Raw genomic sequence first — 18,404 nt, 5'->3', positions numbered from 1 at the left:
GATCCTTACCAGTCTGACCAGCATAAGATTTATCACAATTTCCACATGGCCCTCTATAGATGCATCCAGGAGAATTTCTGGTGAATTCCTGATTAAGATATTCTTTATAGTATTAATGTTTCTGAGGGCAACATTTACATTGAAGGATTTAAGCAACATGGGAAATAAAGTTATTATTAAAAGGGAGAATCAAAGATTCTTTGTATCAATGGGAGGTTTGTGCTCAACTCTATAAAATGATTTCTTTGCTAACTTAAGGGATTTATCAATGAAAGATCTAGGGTACTTTAACTTAGGTCCAATAGAATATATCTTCTCAAACTCATCATCAATAAACTCTGGACTGCAAATACGTAAAGCCCTTAGGAACATAGATTGAAATGATGATAATTTAACTCTGTCATGTTGAGATGAGTAATAATGTATATATGAGCATACATTGGAGGGTTTTCTGTATATACTAAACTTAAACTTGTTTTCTCGTCTATGGATCATGCAATCTAAAAGTGGTAACATACCATTATTTTAATTTTCTACAGTAAATTTGATGGAAGGTACTAAATTGTTAAGTAAGGGAAGAAATATTTGTAAATTTTCATTTGTTGGCCAAACACTAAGAACATCATCTACATATCTAAACCAAATTGCATTAGAAGGTAAGATATCCTTTAGTAATTTTGTTTCGAAAAATGCCACATAAAAATTACTTAGTACAGGTGAAAGAGGGTTACCCATTGCCATGCCAAATTTTTGAGCATAATAGTCTCCACTGAATTGAAATACACAGTCTTTTATACACATTTTAATCAGTTCAGTGAAAACAGACTTTGAAACAGGTAAATGAATTTCATCTAAGACATCAAATAAATATTCTAAAAGGTCATCAACTGGTACTTTTGTGAAAAGTGAGGAAACATCAAAGCTAACTAGTTTGAAATCAAAATTAACATTGATATTGTTTAGCTTGTTGACTAAATTTATATAGTTCATATCAGAATTTGATACCTTACCCACTAAAGTGCTTAATAAAGAAACTAAACAATTTTGACAATTTATATGTGATGGGGCCTACTGAAGTTACTATAGGTCATGCAGGAAAATTCTGTTTATGTGTTTCGATAAGTTCATACATATTTGGCAATGAAGGGGACAAAGATGACAAACTTTTGATAATAGAACCATTACCTTTCAACAACTTCATTTCTTTATTGAAATGGAGATTAACTGCTTCTAAGGGATTCTTGCTGAGTTTAGAATATGTTGTGTCATCATTTAAAAGATCATTCATTTTAGATAACAACAATGTTAGCCTTATCTGCTTTAGTAATATGTATATCCTTGTCTTTTTTTAAGGTGTTAATAGCTCTTATGAATCTTTTAGGGCAATTAGGTTCCACTGGTTTTGACAAACTGGCATACACTAAATGGCAATACCGACATATTGGAAGAACCGGATGTTGGACTAGTGCTATGATAGATTACGGAATGAACGGACTAGGATACAAGTGACACTAAATTGTAAGTTGGACCATCTTATTAAAAACAGCGACTGGACCAAGAACACAAACTCTTCTTTTGTTATAAACCTGTCTAATAAACAACTACACAAGGATTCCTTGTGTGCATTACGCTATGGGTGCTTTAACAGGGAAGCCAGCTGTGTTGATGTCAAAAAGTCTTTTTGCAATTTAGAGAAATACAGTGATATAACTAATGATGAAATTAATATCTGTAAGGGTTTAGTGCGGTGGTGAGGGCATTGTATGGGGATGAGGGCACTGTATGGTGGTGAGGGCACTGTATGGGGGTGAGGGCACTGTATGGGGGATGGCACTGTTTGGTGGTGAGGGCACTGTATGGGGGTGAGGGCACTGTATGGCGGTGAGGGTACTGAATTGGTGTGAGGGCACTATATAGTGGTGAGAGCACTATATGGTGGTGAGGGCACTGTATGGGGGTGAGGGCACTGTGTGGAGGTGAGGGCACTGTATGGGGGTGATGGCACTATATGGTGGTGAGAGCACTGTATGGTGGTAAGGACACTGTATGTTGATGAGGGCAGTATATGGTGGTGAGGGCACTGTATGGTGGTGATGGCATTGTACGGTGGTGAGGGCACTGTTTGGTGGTGAGGGCAATGTATGGTGGTGAGGGCACTGTATGGTGGTGAGGGTATTGTATGGGGGTGATGGCACTTTATGGTGGCGAGAGCACTGTATAGTGGTGAGGGCACTGTATGTTGGTGAGGGCACTGTATGGTGGTGAGGGCACGGAATGGTGGTGAGGGCACTGTATGGGGGTGATGGCAATGCACGATGGTGAGGGCACTGTATGATGGTGAGGGCACGTTATAGGGTGAGGGCACTGTATGGTGGTGCGGGCATTGTATGCGGGTAAGGGCAATGTATGGTGGTGAAGGTACTGTATGGGGGTGAGGGCACTGTGTGTTAATGGCACTGTACGGTGGTGAGGGCACACTATGGTAGCGAAGGCACTGTGTAGGGATGAGGGTACTGTAAGGTGGTGAGGGCACTGTATGGATGTGAATTCACTGTATGGTGGTGCGGTCACTGTATGGGTGTGAGAGCACTATAGGGTGGTGAGAGCACTATATGGTGGCGAGGGCACTGTATGGTGGTGAGGTCACTGTATGGGTGTGAGGGCACTGTATGGTGGTGAGGGCACTGTGTGGTGGTGAGAGCACTGTATGGGGGTGATGGCACTGTAAGGTGGTGAGGGCAATTTATGGTGGTAAGGGCACAGTATGGGGTTGAGGATACTGTATGGTGGTGAGGACACTGTATGGGGGTGAGGGCGCTGTATGGTGGTGATGGCACTGTATGGTGGTGAGGGCACTGAATAGGGGTGAGGGCACTGTATGGTAGTGAGGGCACTGTCTGGGGGTGAAAGCGCTATATGAGGATGATCGCACTGTACGGAAGTGAGGGCACTGTGCGGTGGTGAGTGCATTCTATGGGGGTGATGGTACTGTACAGAGGTGAGAGCACTGTATGGTGGTGAGGGCACTGTATGGGGTTGATGGCACTGTACGGTTGTGAGGGCACTGTATGGTGGTGAGAGCCCTTTATGGGAGTGAAGACACTGTATGGTGGTGAATGCACTGCATGAGGGTGAGGGCACTGTATAGGGGTGAGGGCACTGTATAGGGTGAATCACTGTGTGGTGTTGATGGCACTGTACGATGGTGAGGGCACACTATGGTAGCGAAGGCACTGTGTGGGGAAGAGGGCACTGTATGGTGGTGAGGGCACTGTATGGAGGTGAGGGCACTGAATGGTGGTGAGGGCACTGTATGGTGGTGATAGCACTGTATGGTGGTGAGGGCACTGTATTGGGGTGAGGGCACTGTATGGTACTCAGGGTACTGTATTGGGGCGAGGGCACTATATGGTGGTGAGAGCACTGTATGGGGGTGAGGGCACTGTATGGTGGTGAGGGCACTGTACGGGTGTGATGGCACTCTACGGTAGTGAGCGCACTGTATGGGGTTGAGGGCACTCTATGGTGGTGAATGCACTATGTGGTGGTGAGGGCACTGTATGGAGGTGAGGGCACTGTATTGGGGTGAGGGCACTGTATGATAGTCAGGGCACTGTATGGGGGTGAGGGCACTGAATGGTGGTGAGGTCACTGTATGGTGGTGATAGCACTGTATGGTGGTGAGGGCACTGTATTGGGGTGAGGGCATTGTATGGTAGTCAGGGCACTGTATGGGGGTGAGGGCACTATATGGCGGTGAGAGCACTGTAAGGTGGTGAGGGCACAAATATGTTGGTGAGGGCACTGTATGGTGGTGAGGGCACTGTATGGGGGTGAGGGCACTGTATGGGGGTGAGGACACTGTATAGGGGTGATAACACTGTACGGTGGTGAGGGCACTGTATTTGGTAGAGGGCACTCTATGGTGGTAAGGGCACTGTATGGGATGAGGGCACTGTATGGTGATGTGGGCACTGTATTGTTGTAAGGTCACTGTATGGGGGTGAGAGCATTCTATGGTTGCGAGGGCACTATACGGTGGTGAGGGCACTGTATGGTGTTGAGGGTAATCTACGGTGGTGAGCGCACTGTATGGAGTTGAGGACACTGTATGGTGGCGAGGGCCTTGTATGGGGGTGACGGCACTGTATGGTGGTGATGGCACTGTATGGTGGTGGGTACATTGTATGGGGGTGAGGGCACTGTATGGTAGTGGGGGCACTGTATGGGGTGAAAGCACTGTATGAGGGTGATGGCACTGTACGGAGGAGAGGGCAGTGTATGGTGGTGAGGGTACTGTATGGGGGTAAGGGCACTTTATGGTGGTGATGGCGCTGTATGAGGATGAGGGCACTGTATGGGGTGAGGGCCCTGTATGGTAGTGAGGGCACTGTATGGGGGTGAAAGCACTGTATGAGGGTGGTGGTACTGTACGGTGGTGAAGGCACTGTATAGTGCTGAGGGTACTGTATGATGGTAAGGGCACTGTATGGAGGTGATGGCACTCTACGGTGGTGAGCACACTGTAAAGGGTTGAGAGCACTGTATGGTGGTGAGAGCACTGTATGGTGGTGAGGGTACTGTATGGTGGTGAGAGCACTGTATGGGGGTGAGGGCACTGTATGGGGGTGAGGGCACTGTATGGTGGTGAGAGCACTGTATGGTGGTGAGGGCACTGTATGGGGGTGAGGGTACTGTATGGTAGTGAGAGCACCGTATAGAGGTGAAAGCACTGTATGAGGGTGATTGCACCATACAGTGGTGAAGACACGTGTATGGTGGTGAGGGTACTCTATGGGGGTGAGGGCACTGTATGGTGGCGAGGGCACTGTACGGTGCTGAGGGCACTGTATGGGGGTGATGACATGGTACGGTGGGGAAGGCACTGTATGGTAGTGAGGGCACTGTATGTGGGTGAGGGCACTCTATGGTGGTAAGGGCACTGTATGGGATGAGGGCACTGTATGGTGGTGATGGCACTATATGGTGGTGAGGGCACTGCATATGGGTAAGGGCACTGTATGGGGGAGGGTACTGTATGGTGTTTAGGGTACTTTATGGAGGTGAGGGCACTGTATAGTGGTGAAGGCACTGTATGGGGGTGATGGCACTCTACGGTGGTGAGCGCAGTGTATCGGGTTGAGGGCACTGTATGGTGGTGAGGGCACTGTGTGGTGGTGAGAGCACTGTATGGAGGTGAGGGCACTGAATGGTTGTGAGGTCACTGTATGGTGGAGATAGCACTGTATGGTAGTGAGGGCACTGTAATGGGGTGAGGGCACTGTATGGTAGTCAGGGCACTGTATGGGGGTAAGGGCACTATATGGTGGTGAGAGCACTGTAAGGTCGTGAGGGCAGTGAATGCTGGTGAGGGTACTGTATGGTGGTAAGGGCACTGTATGGGGATGAGGGCAATGTATGGTGGTGAGGGCACTGTATGGTGGTGAGGGCACTGTATGGGTGTGAGGGCATTGTATGGTGGTGAGGGCACTGTATTGTGGTGTGGGCACTGTATGGTGTTAAGGTCACTGTATAGGGGTTAGAGCACTCTATGGTTGCGATGGCACTGTATGCTGGTGTGGGCCCTGTATGGGGGTGACGGCACCGTATGGTGGTGATAACACTGTATGGTGGTGGGTGCATTGTATGGGGGTGAGGGCACTGTATGGTAGTGAGGGCACTGTATGGGGGTGAAAGCACTGTATGAGGGTGATGGCACTGTACGGAGGTGAGGACACTGTTTGGTGGTGAGAGTACTGTATGGCGGTAAGGGCACTTTATGATGGTGATGGCACTGTATGGGGACGAGGGCACTGTATGGGGTAAGGGCACTGTATGGTAGTGAGGGCACTGTATGAGGGCGATGGCACTGTACGGTGGTGAGGGCACTGTATGGTGGTGAGGATACTGTATGCTGGTGAGGGCACTGTATGGGGTTGATGGCACTCTACGGTGGTGAGCACACTGTATGGTGTTGAGGGCACTCTATGGGGGTGAGGTCACTGAATGGGGGTGAGGGAACTGTATGGTGGTGAGGTCACTGTATGGGGGTGAGGGCACTGTATGGTAGTGAGAGCGCTGTATGTAGGTGAAAGCACTTTATGAGCGTGATTGCACCATACAGTGGTGAGGACACTCTATGGTGGTGAGGGTACTGTATGGGGGTGATGACACTGTTTGGTAGTGAGGGCACTGTACGGTGATGAGGGCAATGTATGGGGGTGATGACACTGTACGGTGGTGAGGGCACTGTATGTGGGTGAGGGCACTGTATGGTAGTGAGGGCACTGTATGGGGTGAGAGCACTGTATGAAGGTGAGGGCACTGTATGGTGGTGATGGCACTGTATGGTGGTGAAGGCACTGTATAGAGGTAAGGGCATTGTATGGAGGAAGGTGCTGTATGGTGATGAGGGTACTGTATCGGGTGTGAGGGTACTGTATGGTGGTGATGGCACTGTACGGTGGCGAGGGTACTGTATGGGGGTGACGACACTGTACGGTGGAAAGGGCACTCTATGTGGGTGATGGCACTCTATGATGGTGAGGACACTCTATGGGATGAGGGCACTGTATGCAGGTGAGGGCACTGTCTGGTGCTGATGGCACTGTATGGTTGTGAGAGCTCTGTATAGGGGTAAGGTCATCTTATGGGGGGAGGGTGCTGTATGATGGTGATGGTACTGTATGGTGGTGATGGCATTGTATAGTGGTGAGGGTACTGAATGGTGATGAGGGAACTGTATGGTAGTGAGGGCACTCTGTGGGGGTGAGGACACTGTATGGGGGGAAGGCACTGCATGGTGGTGAAGGCACTGTATGTTGGTGAGGGCACTGTATGGTGGTGAGGGCACTGTATGATGGTGAGGGCACTGTGTGATGGTGAGGGCACTGTATGGGGGCAGGGCACAGTATGGGGGTGAGGGCACTTTATGGAGGTGAGGGCACTGTATGGGGTGAGGGCACTGTATGGTAGTGAGAGCACTATGGAGGTGAAAGGACTGTATGAGGGTGATTGCACCAAACAGTGGTGAGGGCACTGTATGGTTGTGAGAGTACTGTATGGGGAGTAAGGGCACTGTATGGTGGTGACGGCACTGTACGGTGCTGAGGGCACTGTATGGTGGTGATGCCACTGTACGGTAGTGAGGGCACTGTATGTGGGTGAGGGCACTCTATGGTAGTGAGGGCACTGTATGGGGTGAGGGCACTGTATGGGGGTGAGGGCATTGTGAGGTGGGGATGGCACTATATGGTGGTGACGGCACTGTATAGGGGTAAGGGCACTGTATGGGGGGAGGGTACTGTGTGGTGGTTACGGTACTGTATGGAGGTGAGGGCACTGTGTGGTGATGAGGGCACTGTATGAGGGTGATGGCACTCTACGGTGGTGAGCGCACTGTATGGGGTTGAGGGCACTGTATGGGGGTGAGGGTACTATATGGTGGTGAGGGCACTGAATGTTTGTGAGGGCACTGTATGGTGTTGAGGGCACTGTATGGGGGTGAGGGCAATGTATGGTGGTGAGGGCACTGTATAGTGGTGAGGGCAGTGTATAGTGGTGATGACATTGTATGGTGGTGATGGCACTGTATGGTGGTGAGGGCACACTATGGTGGCGAGGTCACTGTGTGGGGGCGAAAGCACTGTATGGTGGTTAGGGCACTGTATGGGGGTTAAGGCACTGTATGGTGGTGAGGTCACTGTATGGGGGTGACGACACTGTATATTGGTGAGGGCACTCTATGATGGTGAGGTCACTGTATGATGGTGAGGTCACTGTATGGTGGTGAGGGCATTCGATGGGGGTGAGAGCACTTTATTGTGGTGAGGTCACTCTATAGGGGTGAGGGCACTGTATCGGGGTGAGGGCACTTTACGGTGGTGAGTGCACTGTATTGTAGTGACTGCACTGTATGGAGATGAGGGCACTGCAGGGTGGTGAGGGCACTATATGGTGGTGAGGGCAATGTATGGTGGTGAGGGCACTGTATGGGTGATTGCACTGTCCGGTGATGAGGGCACTCTATGGGGTTGAGGGCACTCTATGGTGATTAGGGCACTGTATGTTGGTGAGGGCACTGTATGGGGGTGAGGGCACTGTCTGGAGGTGATGGCAGTGTATGGTTTTAAAAGCACTGTATGGGGACGAGGACACTGTATGAGGGTGATGGCTTTGTATGGGGGTGAGGGCACTATATTGTGGTGAGGGCACTGCATGGGTGTTAAGGGCGCTGTATGGGGGGTGATATTACAGTATGGTGGTGAGGGCACGCTATGGGGTTAAAGGCACTCTATGGTGGTGAGGGCACTGTATTGGGGTGAGGTCACTGTATGGTGGTGAGAGTACTGTATGGGGGTGAGGGCACTGTATGTTGGAGAGTTCACTTGATGGGGGTGAGGGCACTCTATGGGGGTGAGGGTACTGTATGGGGGTGAGGGCACTGAATGGGTATGAGGGCACTTTTTGGTGGTGAAGGCACTGTATGGTGGTGAGGGCACTGTATGGTGGTGAGGGCACTGTATGGGGGTGATAGCACTCTATGAGAGTGAAAGCACTGTATGGGAGTGAGGGCACTGTATGGGGTAATGGCACTGTATGGTGGTGAGGGCACTGTATGGAAGTGATGGCACTGTATGGTTTTAATAGCACTGTATGGGGATGAGGGCACTGCAAGAGGGTGATGGCATTTATATTTGGTTGAGAGCACTGTATGGGTGTTAAGGGCACTGTATGGAGTGATATCACAGTACGGTGGTGAGGGCACTGTATGGGGCTGAGGTCACTGTATGGTGGTGAGGGTACTGTATGAGGGTGAGGGCATTGTATGTTGGAGAGTTCACTTTATGGGGGTGAGGGCACTCTATGGGGGTGAGGGCACTCAATGGGGGTGAGGGCACTGTATGGGGGTGAGGACACTGTATGGGGGTGAAGGTACTGTTTGGCGGTGAGGGCGCTGCATGGTTTTGAGGGCACTGTATGGGGGTGAGGGCACTGTATGGGGGTGAGGGCACTATATGGTGGTGAGGGCACTGTATGATGGTGAGGGCACTCTATGGTGGTGAGAGCACTGTATAGGGGTGAGGACACTGTTTGGGGATGAGGGCACTGTATGGTGACTAGGGCACTGTATGGCGTTAAGGGCATTGAATGGGGGTGAGAGCACTCTATGTGGGTGTGAGCACTGTATGGTGGTGATGGCAATGCATGGTAGTGAGGGCACTGCATGGGGTTGAAGGCATTGTATAAGGATGATGATATTGTATCGAGGTATGGCACTGTACGGAGGTGAGGGCAATGTATGGTGATAAGGTCACTGTATGTGGGTGAGGGCTCTATATGGTGGAGAGGTACTGTAATGGGATGAGGGCACTGTATAGGGGTGATGGCACTGTACGTTGTTGAGGTCACTCTAAGGGGTTGAGAGCACTCTATGGCGGTGAGGGCACTGTATGGGGGTGAGGGCACTGTTTGGGGGTGAGGGCACTCTATGGTGGAGAGGGCACTGTATGGTGGTGAGGGCACTGTATGTGGGTGAGGGCACTATGGGGGTGAGTGCACTGTATGGTGATGAGGTTACTGTATGGTGGTGAGAGGACTGTTTGGCGGTCACAGCACTGTATGGTGGTGAGGGCACTCTATGGTGTTGAGCACACTTTATCGTGGTGGGGTCACTGTATGGAGGTGATGGCACTTTATGGTGGTGAGGGAACTGTATGGTGGTGAGTTCTTTGTATGGTGGTGATGGGCATTGTATGTTGATGAAGTTACTGAATGGTGGTGAGGGCACTTTATGGGGGTGAGGGCGTTGTATGGTAGTGAGGGCACAGTATGGGGTGAGGGCACTGTATGGTGGTGAAGGCACTATATGTGGATGAAGGCACTGTATAAAGGTGAGGGCACTGTATGGTGGTGAGGGCACTGTATGGTGGTGAGGTCACTGTATGGGGGATGAGGGCACTGTATGGTGGTGAGGGCACTGTATGGGGGTGAGGGCACTCTACGGGGTGAGGGTACTGTATGGTGGTGAGGGAACTGTATGGTGATAAGTGCACTGTATGTTGGTGAGGGCACTGTATAGAGGTGAGGGCACTGTATGGTGGTGAAGTCACTGTATGGGGAGAAGGCACTGTAAGGGGGTGAGGGCACTGTATGGTGGTGATAGCACTGTATGGTGGTGAAGGCACTGTATTGGGGTGAAGGCACTGTATGTTGGTGAGGGCACTGTATGGGGGTAAGGGCACTGTATGGGGGTGAGGACACTGTATGGTGGTGAGTTCACTCTATGGTGGTGAGGGCACTGTATGGTGGTGAGGGCAATGTATGGGGGTGAGGGCCTGTATGGGAGTGAGGGCATTGTATGGTCCTAAGGGCACTGTATGGGGTTGAGGGCACCGTATGGGGGTGAGGGCGCTGTATGCTTGTGAGGGCGTTGTATGGGGGTGAGGGCATTGTATGGTCCTAAGGGCACTGTATGGGGGTGAGGGCACTGAATGGGGGCAAGGGCATTGTATGGGGGTGAGGACACAGTATGGGGTGAGGACACTGTATGGTGGTGAGGTCACTGTATGGGGATGAGGGCGCTGTATAGGGGTACGGGCATTATATGGTCGTGAAGGCACTTTATGGGGGTAAGGGCACTGTATGGTTCTGAGGGCACTGTATGGGGGTGAGGGCACTGTATGGGGTGAGGACACTGTATTGTGGTGAGGGCACTCTATGGTGGTGAGGGCACTGTATAGGGGTGAGGGCCTGTATGAGGGTGAGGGCATTGTATGGTGTTAAAGGCACCGTATGGGGGTGAGGGCACTGTATGGGGGCAAGGGCACTGTATGGGGGTGAGGACACTGTATGGGAGTGAGGGTACTGTATGGTGGTGAGGTCATTCTATGGGGATGAGGGCACTGGATGGGGTGAGGGCACTGTAGGGTGGTGAGGACACTGTATGGTGTTGAGGGCACTGCATGGGGGTGAGGGCACTGTATGGGGGTGAGGGCACTGTATGGGGATGAGGACACTGTATGGGAGTGAGGGTACTGTATGGGGATGAGGTCATTTTATGGGGGTGAGGGCATTGTATGGGGTGAGGGCAATGTAGGTTGGTGAGGGCACTCTATGGGGGTGAGGGCATTGTATGGTGCTAAGGGCACTGTATGGGGGTGAGGACACTGTATGGTGGCAAGGGCATTGTATGGGGGTGAGGACACTGTATGGGAGTGAGGGTACTGTATGGTGTTGAGGGCACTGCATGGGGGTGAGGGCACTGTATGGGGTGAGGGCAATGTATGGTGGTGAGGGCACTGTATGGGGTGAGGGTACTGTATGGGGATGAGAGCACCTTATGTTGTATGAGGGCACTGTGTGGGGGTGAGGGCACTGTATGGGGGCGAGGGCAGTGTATGGGGTGAGGGCACTGTATAGTGGTGAGGGCGCTGTATGGGGATCAGGGCACTGTATGGTGGTGAGGTCACTTTATGGGGGTAATTGCACTGTATGGAGGTGAGGGCACTGTATGGGGGCAATGGCATTGTATGGGGGTGAGGACACTGTATAGGAGTGAGGGTACTGTATGGTGGTGAAGTCACTGTATTTGGGTGAGGTCACTGTATGGGGTGAGGGCACTGTAGGGTGGTGAGGGCACTGTATGGTTTTGAGGGCACTGCATGGGGTGAGGGCACTGTATGGTGGTGAGGGCACTGTATGGGAGTGAGGGCACTGTATGGGGGTAAGGGCAATGTATGGTGGTGAGGGCACTGTATGGGGGTGAGGGCACTGTATGGGGGTGAGGGCACTGTATGTTGTTGAGGGCACTGTATGGGGGTGAGGGCACTGTATGGGGACGAGGGCACTGTGTGGGTTGAGGGCACTGCATAGTGGTGAGGGCACTGTATGGTGGTGAGGTCACTGTTTGGGGTTAAGGGCACTGTATGGAGGTGAGGGCACTGTATGGTGGTGAGGTAACTGTATGGGGGTAAGGGCACTGTATGGGGGTGAGGGCACTGTATGGGGCTGAGGGCACTGTATTGGTGTTAGGGCACTGTATGGGGTGAGGGCACTGTATGGTGGTGAGAGCGCCGTATGGGGGTGCGGGCACTGTATGGGGATGAGGGCAATTTATGGGGGTGAGGTCACTGTATGGAGGTGAGGGCACTGTATGGTGGTGAGGGCACTGTATGGGTGAGGGCACTGTGTAGGGGTGAGGGCACTGTATGATGGTGAGAGCACTGTAGAGGGATTAGGGCACTGTATGGGGGTGAGGGCAATTTATGGGGGTCAGGACACTGTATAGGGGCGAGGGCACTGTATGGGGTGAGGGCACTGTATGGTGGTGAGGGCACTGTAGGGTGGTGAAGGCACTTTATGGTTTTGAGGGCACTTCATGGGGTAAGGGCACTGTATGGTGGTGAGGGCACTGTATGGGAGTGAGGGCACTGTATGGGGGTAAGGGCAATGTATTGTGGTGAGGGCACCCTATGGGGGTGAGGGCACTGTATGGGGGTGAGGGCACTGTATGTTGTTGAGGGCACTGTATGGGGGTGAGGGCACTGTATGGGGGCGAGGGCACTGTATGGGGTGAGGGCACTGAATAGTGGGGAGGGCACTGTATGTGGGTGACGGCAATGTATGGTGGTGAGGTAACTGTATGGGGTAAGGGCACTGTATGGGGATGAGGGCACTGTATGGGGCTGAGGGCACTGTATAGGGGTTAGGGCACTCTATGGGGTGAGGGCACTGTATGGTGGTGAGAGCACTGTAGAGGGATGAGGGCACTGTATGGGGGTGAGGGCAATTTATGGGGGTGAGGACACTGTATGGGGGCGAGGGCACTGTATGGGGTGAGGGCACTGTATGGTGGTGAGGGCACTGTATGGAGGTCAGGGCACTGTATGGTGGTGAGGTCACTGAATGGGGGTAAGGGCACTGTATGGGGGTGAGGGCAGTGTATAGGGGTTAGGGCACTTTATTGGAGTGAGGGCACTGTATGGTGGTGAGAGCACTGTATGGGGGTGAGGGCACTGTATGGGGGTGAGGGCAATTCATGGGAGTGAGGGCAATGTATGGCGGTAAGGGCACTGTATCGGGTGAGGGCACTATATGAAGGTGAGGGCACTGTATGGTGGTGAGGGCACTGTATGGGGGTCAGGGCACACTATGGGAGTAAGGGCACAGTATGGGGGTCAGGGCATTGTATGGTGGTGATGGTACTGTATGGGGGTGAGGGCACTGTATGGTGGCGATGGCACTATATGGGGGTATGGGCACTGTATGGGGGTGAGGGCACTGTATGGGCGTCAGGGAGCACTGTATAGGGGTAAGAGCACTGTATGGTGGTGATGGCACAGTATTGGGGTCAGGGCACTGTATAGTGGTGGTGGCACAGTATGGGGGTGAGGGCACTGTATGGGGTTGACGGCACTGTATGGGAGTGAGGGTGCTGTATGGGGGTAAGGGCACAGTATAGGGGTGAGGGCATTGTATGGGGGTGAGGGCACTGTATGGGGGTGATGGCACTGTATGGGAGTGAGGGCACTGTATGGGGGCAAGGGCACTGTAATCCTTATGAACACAACACCTGCTGTTGACCAACTAGGTCATGACGTGATGAGGAAAGGGGGTTCGATCCCTTGTACTCATAGCCTCCCAGCCTGTGGTACGCAGAACCATCCACATGGCATGTTGGGTCAAAAATGTGGTAAAGGTAACATTTTAATGCTTCAGGAATATTAGATTATTTTGTTCGTTTTTCTTTATTGTTATGTAATCCCACAAATATAACATATATTTAGATATAGTTTCTTCTCAAGTCAAGAAGATATGTAAAATGTCAGGTAATCAAGAGAAGCGAGGGATCACAACGCACAGAGGCTTGGAAGCACAGCTTTAAGCCACAGTGACCCGCCTGGCTGCAGGGCGATGGACAGGTTCAAGGTTGGCACATGGCTCGGGCGGCGGGCCCGTGTATAACTCACACACCACCTTCTTCAGGTCAGTCTGACACTCGGCTACCTGCTCCTCGCTGAACACCTGCACACGTGATAACAAGGAATTATCCACACTTTACAAGTCGCTCATACTTACCTAAACTTCAATATTTGTTCAACGATTAACACAATTACCTTTCTATATAGACAGACATGAATTCATTACTATCTCCCTTTTTTTTTTTTTTTTTTAATTTTCCAAAAGAAGGAACAGAGAATTGGGCCAGGTGAGGGTATTCCCTCAAAGGCCCAGTCCTCTGTTCTTAATGCTACCTCGCTAACGCGGGAAATGGCGAATAGTTTAAAAAGAAAAGAAAAAAAAAAAAAAAATATATATATATATATATATATATATATATATATATATATATATATATATATATATATATTATATTATATTATTTTCCTTTGTCGCTGTCTCCCGCGTTAGCGAGGTAGCGCAAGGAAACAGACGAAAGAATGGCCCAACCCACCCACATACAAATGTATATACATACACGTCCACACACGCACATATACATACCTATACATCTCAGTGTACACATATATATACACACACAGACATATACATATATACACATGTACATAATTCATACTGTCTGCCTTTATTCATTCCCATCGCCACCTCGCGACACATGGAATAACAACCCCCTCCCCCCTCATTTGTGCGAGGTAGCGCTAGGAAAGACAACAAAGGCCCCATTCGTTCACACTCAGTCTCTAGCTGTCATGTAATAATGCACCGAAACCACAGCTTCCCTTTCCACATCCAGGCCCCACAAAACTTTCCATAGTTTACCCCAGACGCTTCAAATGCCCTGGTTCAATCCATTGACAGTACGTCGACCCCGGTATACCACATCGTTCCAATTCACTCTATTCCTTGCACGCCTTTCATCCTCCTGCATGTCCAGGCCCCGATAACTCAAAATCTTTTTCACTCCATCTTTCCACCTCCAATTTGGTCTCCGACTTCTCCTCGTTCCCTCCACCTCTGACACATATATCCTCTTTGTCAATCTTTCCTCACTCATTTTCTCCATGTGACCGAACCATTTCAAAACACCCTCTTCTTCTCTCTCAACCACACTCTTCTTATTACCACACACACATCTCTCTTACCCTATTATTACTTACTCTATCAAACCACCTCACATCACATATTGTCCTCAAACATCTCATTTCCAGCATATTCACCCTCCTTCGCACAACTCTGTGCATAGCCCACGTCTCGCAACCATACAACATTGTTGGAACAAGTATTCCTTCAAACATATCCATTTTTGCTTTTCGGGATAATTTTCTTGAGTTGCACACATTCTTCAAGGCTCCCAGAATGTTCGCCCCCTCCCAAACCCTATAATTCACTTCCGCTTCCATGGTTCCATCCGCTGCCAAATCCATTCCAAGATATCTAAAACACTTCTCTTCCTCCAGTTTTTCTCCATTCAAACTTACCTCCCAATTGACTTGTCCCTCAACCCTACTGTACCTAATAACCTTGCTCTTATTTACATTTACTTTCAACTTTCTTTTTTCACACACTTTACCAAACACATTCACCAGCTTCTGAGTTTCTCACAGGAATCAGTTATCAGCTTCTACAGTTTCTTACAGGAATCAGCCACCAGCGCTGTATCATCAGCGAACAACAACTGACTCACTTCCCAAGCTCTCTCATCCACAACAGACTGCATACTTGCAGCTTTTTCAAAAACTCTCGCATTCACGTCCCTAACAACCCCATCCATAAACAAATTAAACAACCATAGAGACATCACACACCCCTGCCGCAAACCTACATTCACTGAGAACCAATCACTTTCCTCTCTTCCTACACGTACACATGCCTTACATCCTCGATAAAAACTTTTCACTGCTTCTAACAACTTGTCTCCCACACCATATATTCTTAATACATTCCACAGAGCATGTCTATGAACACTATCATATGCCTTCTCCAGATCCATAAATGCTATATACAAATCTATTTGCTTTTCGAAGTATTTCTCACACACATTCTTCAAAGCAAACACCTGATCCACACATCCTCTACCACTTCTGAAACCACACTGCTCTCCCCAAATCTGATGTTTTGTACTTGCCTTAACCCTCTCAGTCAATACCCTCCCATATAATTTCCAAGGAATACTCAACAAACTTATACCTCTGTAATTTTAGCACTTACCTTTGTCCCCTTTGCCTTTGTACAATGGAACTATGGAAGCATTCCGCCAATCCTCAAGCACTTCACCATGAGTCATACATACATTAAATAACCTCTCCAATCAGTCAACAATAAAGTCACCCCCTTTTTTACTTAATTCCAGTGCAATACCATCCAAACCCGGTGCCTTGCCGGCTTTCACCTTCCTCAGAGCTTTTACTAACGCTTCTCTGTTTGCCAAATTATTCTCCATAACCCTCTCACTTTGCACACCACCTCGACGAAAACACCCTATATCTGCCACTCTATCATCAAACATATTCCACAAACCTTCAATATACTCACTCCATCTCCCTCTAACACCAACACTACTTGTTATCACCTCCCCATTAGCCCCTTCACATACGTTCCCATTTGTTCATTTGTCTTACGCACTTTGTTTACTACCTTTCAAAACATCCTTTTATTCTCCCGAAAATTTAATTCTGTCAGTTTCCCTAATGTTTCAAATATGAAGTAATATTTGGATGTTTTTAATTCATTTTATAAAGCCGTGGCATGACCTTTGATGACCTAATGATGGTACTGTCTGGGACCCTTGATGACCTGGTGATAGTACTGTCTGGGACCCTTGATGACCTAGTGATGGTACTGTCTGGGACCCTTGATGACCTAGTGATGGTACTGTCTGGGACCCTTGATGACCTGGTGATAGTACTGTCTGGGACCCTTGATGACCTAATGATGGTAGTCTGGGACACTTGATGACCTAGTGATGGTACTGTCTGGGACCCTTGATGACCTAGTGATGGTACTGTCTGGGACCCTTGATGACCTGGTGATAGTACTGTCTGGGATCCTTGATGTCCTAGTGATGGTACAGTCTGGGACACATGATAACCTAGTGATGGTACTGTCTGGGACCCTTCATGACCTAGTGATTGTACTGTCTTGGACCCTTGATGACCTAGTGATGGTACTGTCTGGGACCCTTGACGACCTCGTCACAATACTGTCTGGAACCCGTGATGACATGACCTACTGATGGCACTATCTGGGATTCTTGATGACCTGGTGATGGTACTGTCTGGGATCCTTAATGACCTAGTGTTGGCACTGTCTGGGATTCTTGATGACCTGGTGATGGTACTGTCTGGGAACATTAATGACCTAGTGATGGTACTGTCTGGGAACCTTGATTACCTGGTGATGGTACTGTCTGGGACCCTTGATGACTTGGTGATGGTACTGTCTGGGATCCGTGATGACCTAATGATGGTACTGTCTGAAACCCTTGATAACCTGGTGATGGTACTGTCTGAGATCCTTGATGACCTAATGATGGTACTGTCTGGGACTCTTAATGGCCTTGTGATGGTACTGTCTGGGATCCTTGATGACCTAGTGTTGTTACTGTCTGGGACCCTTGATGACCTAGTGATGGTACTGTCTGGGACTCTTGATGACCTAGTGATGTTACTGTCTGGGACCCTTGATGACCTAGTGATGGTATTATCTGGGACCCTTGATGACCTAGTGATGGTACTGTCTGGGACTCTTGATGACCTAGTGATGTTACTGTCTGGGACCCTTGATGACCTAGTGATGGTATTATCTGGGACCTCTGGTTACCTAGTGATGGCAATGTCTGGGAACCTTGATGACCTTTTGATGGCACTGTGTGGGACTTTGATGACCTAGTGATGGTACTGCCTATGAACCTTCATGACCTAGTGATGGTACTGCCTATGAACCTTCATGACCTAGTGATGGTAATGTCTGGGAACCTTGATGACCTTTTGATGGCACTGTGTAGGACCTTTGATGTCCTAGTGATGGTACTGCCTATGAACCTTCATGACCTAGTGATGGTAATGTCTAGGAACCTTGATGACCTAGTGATGGTGCTGTTTGGGACCTTTGATGACCTACTGGTGGTCCCGTCTGGGACCCTTAATGACCTGATGATGGTAATGACTGGGACCTTTGATGACGTAGTGATGGTACTGTCCGGGATCCTTGATGACCTAGTGATGGCACTGTCTGGGACCCTTCATCACCTAGCGATGGTACTGTCTTGGACGCTTGACGACCTAGTGACGGTACTGTCTGGAACCCTTGATGACCTAGTGATAGTACTGTGTGGAACCCTTGATGACCTAGTAATGGTACTGTCTGGGATCCTTGATGACCTATTGATGGTACTGTCCGGGATCCTTCATGACCTGGTGATGGTACTGTCTGGGACCCTTGAT

The 18,404-nt window shown here is 49.8% G+C and overlaps 1 protein-coding gene across 1 annotated transcript in view; it reads right to left on the bottom strand.

Annotated features, from left to right (window-relative positions):
* Window positions 1–13,729: 13,729 nt before the first annotated feature.
* Window positions 13,730–18,404, bottom strand: part of LOC139758851 (gamma-interferon-inducible lysosomal thiol reductase-like) — a 28,725-nt gene continuing 24,050 nt past the window's right edge. The window contains exon 5 of the mRNA XM_071680714.1: window positions 13,730–14,025. Coding sequence (XP_071536815.1) covers window positions 13,882–14,025 — 144 coding nt within the window. The 3' untranslated portion in view covers window positions 13,730–13,881. The remainder of the gene's footprint in view (window positions 14,026–18,404) is intronic.

Source organism: Panulirus ornatus, chromosome 31 (genome assembly GCF_036320965.1).
Source record: "Panulirus ornatus isolate Po-2019 chromosome 31, ASM3632096v1, whole genome shotgun sequence".
Lineage (NCBI taxonomy): Eukaryota > Metazoa > Arthropoda > Malacostraca > Decapoda > Palinuridae > Panulirus > Panulirus ornatus.
This window is presented reverse-complemented; position numbering and strand designations above follow the sequence as displayed.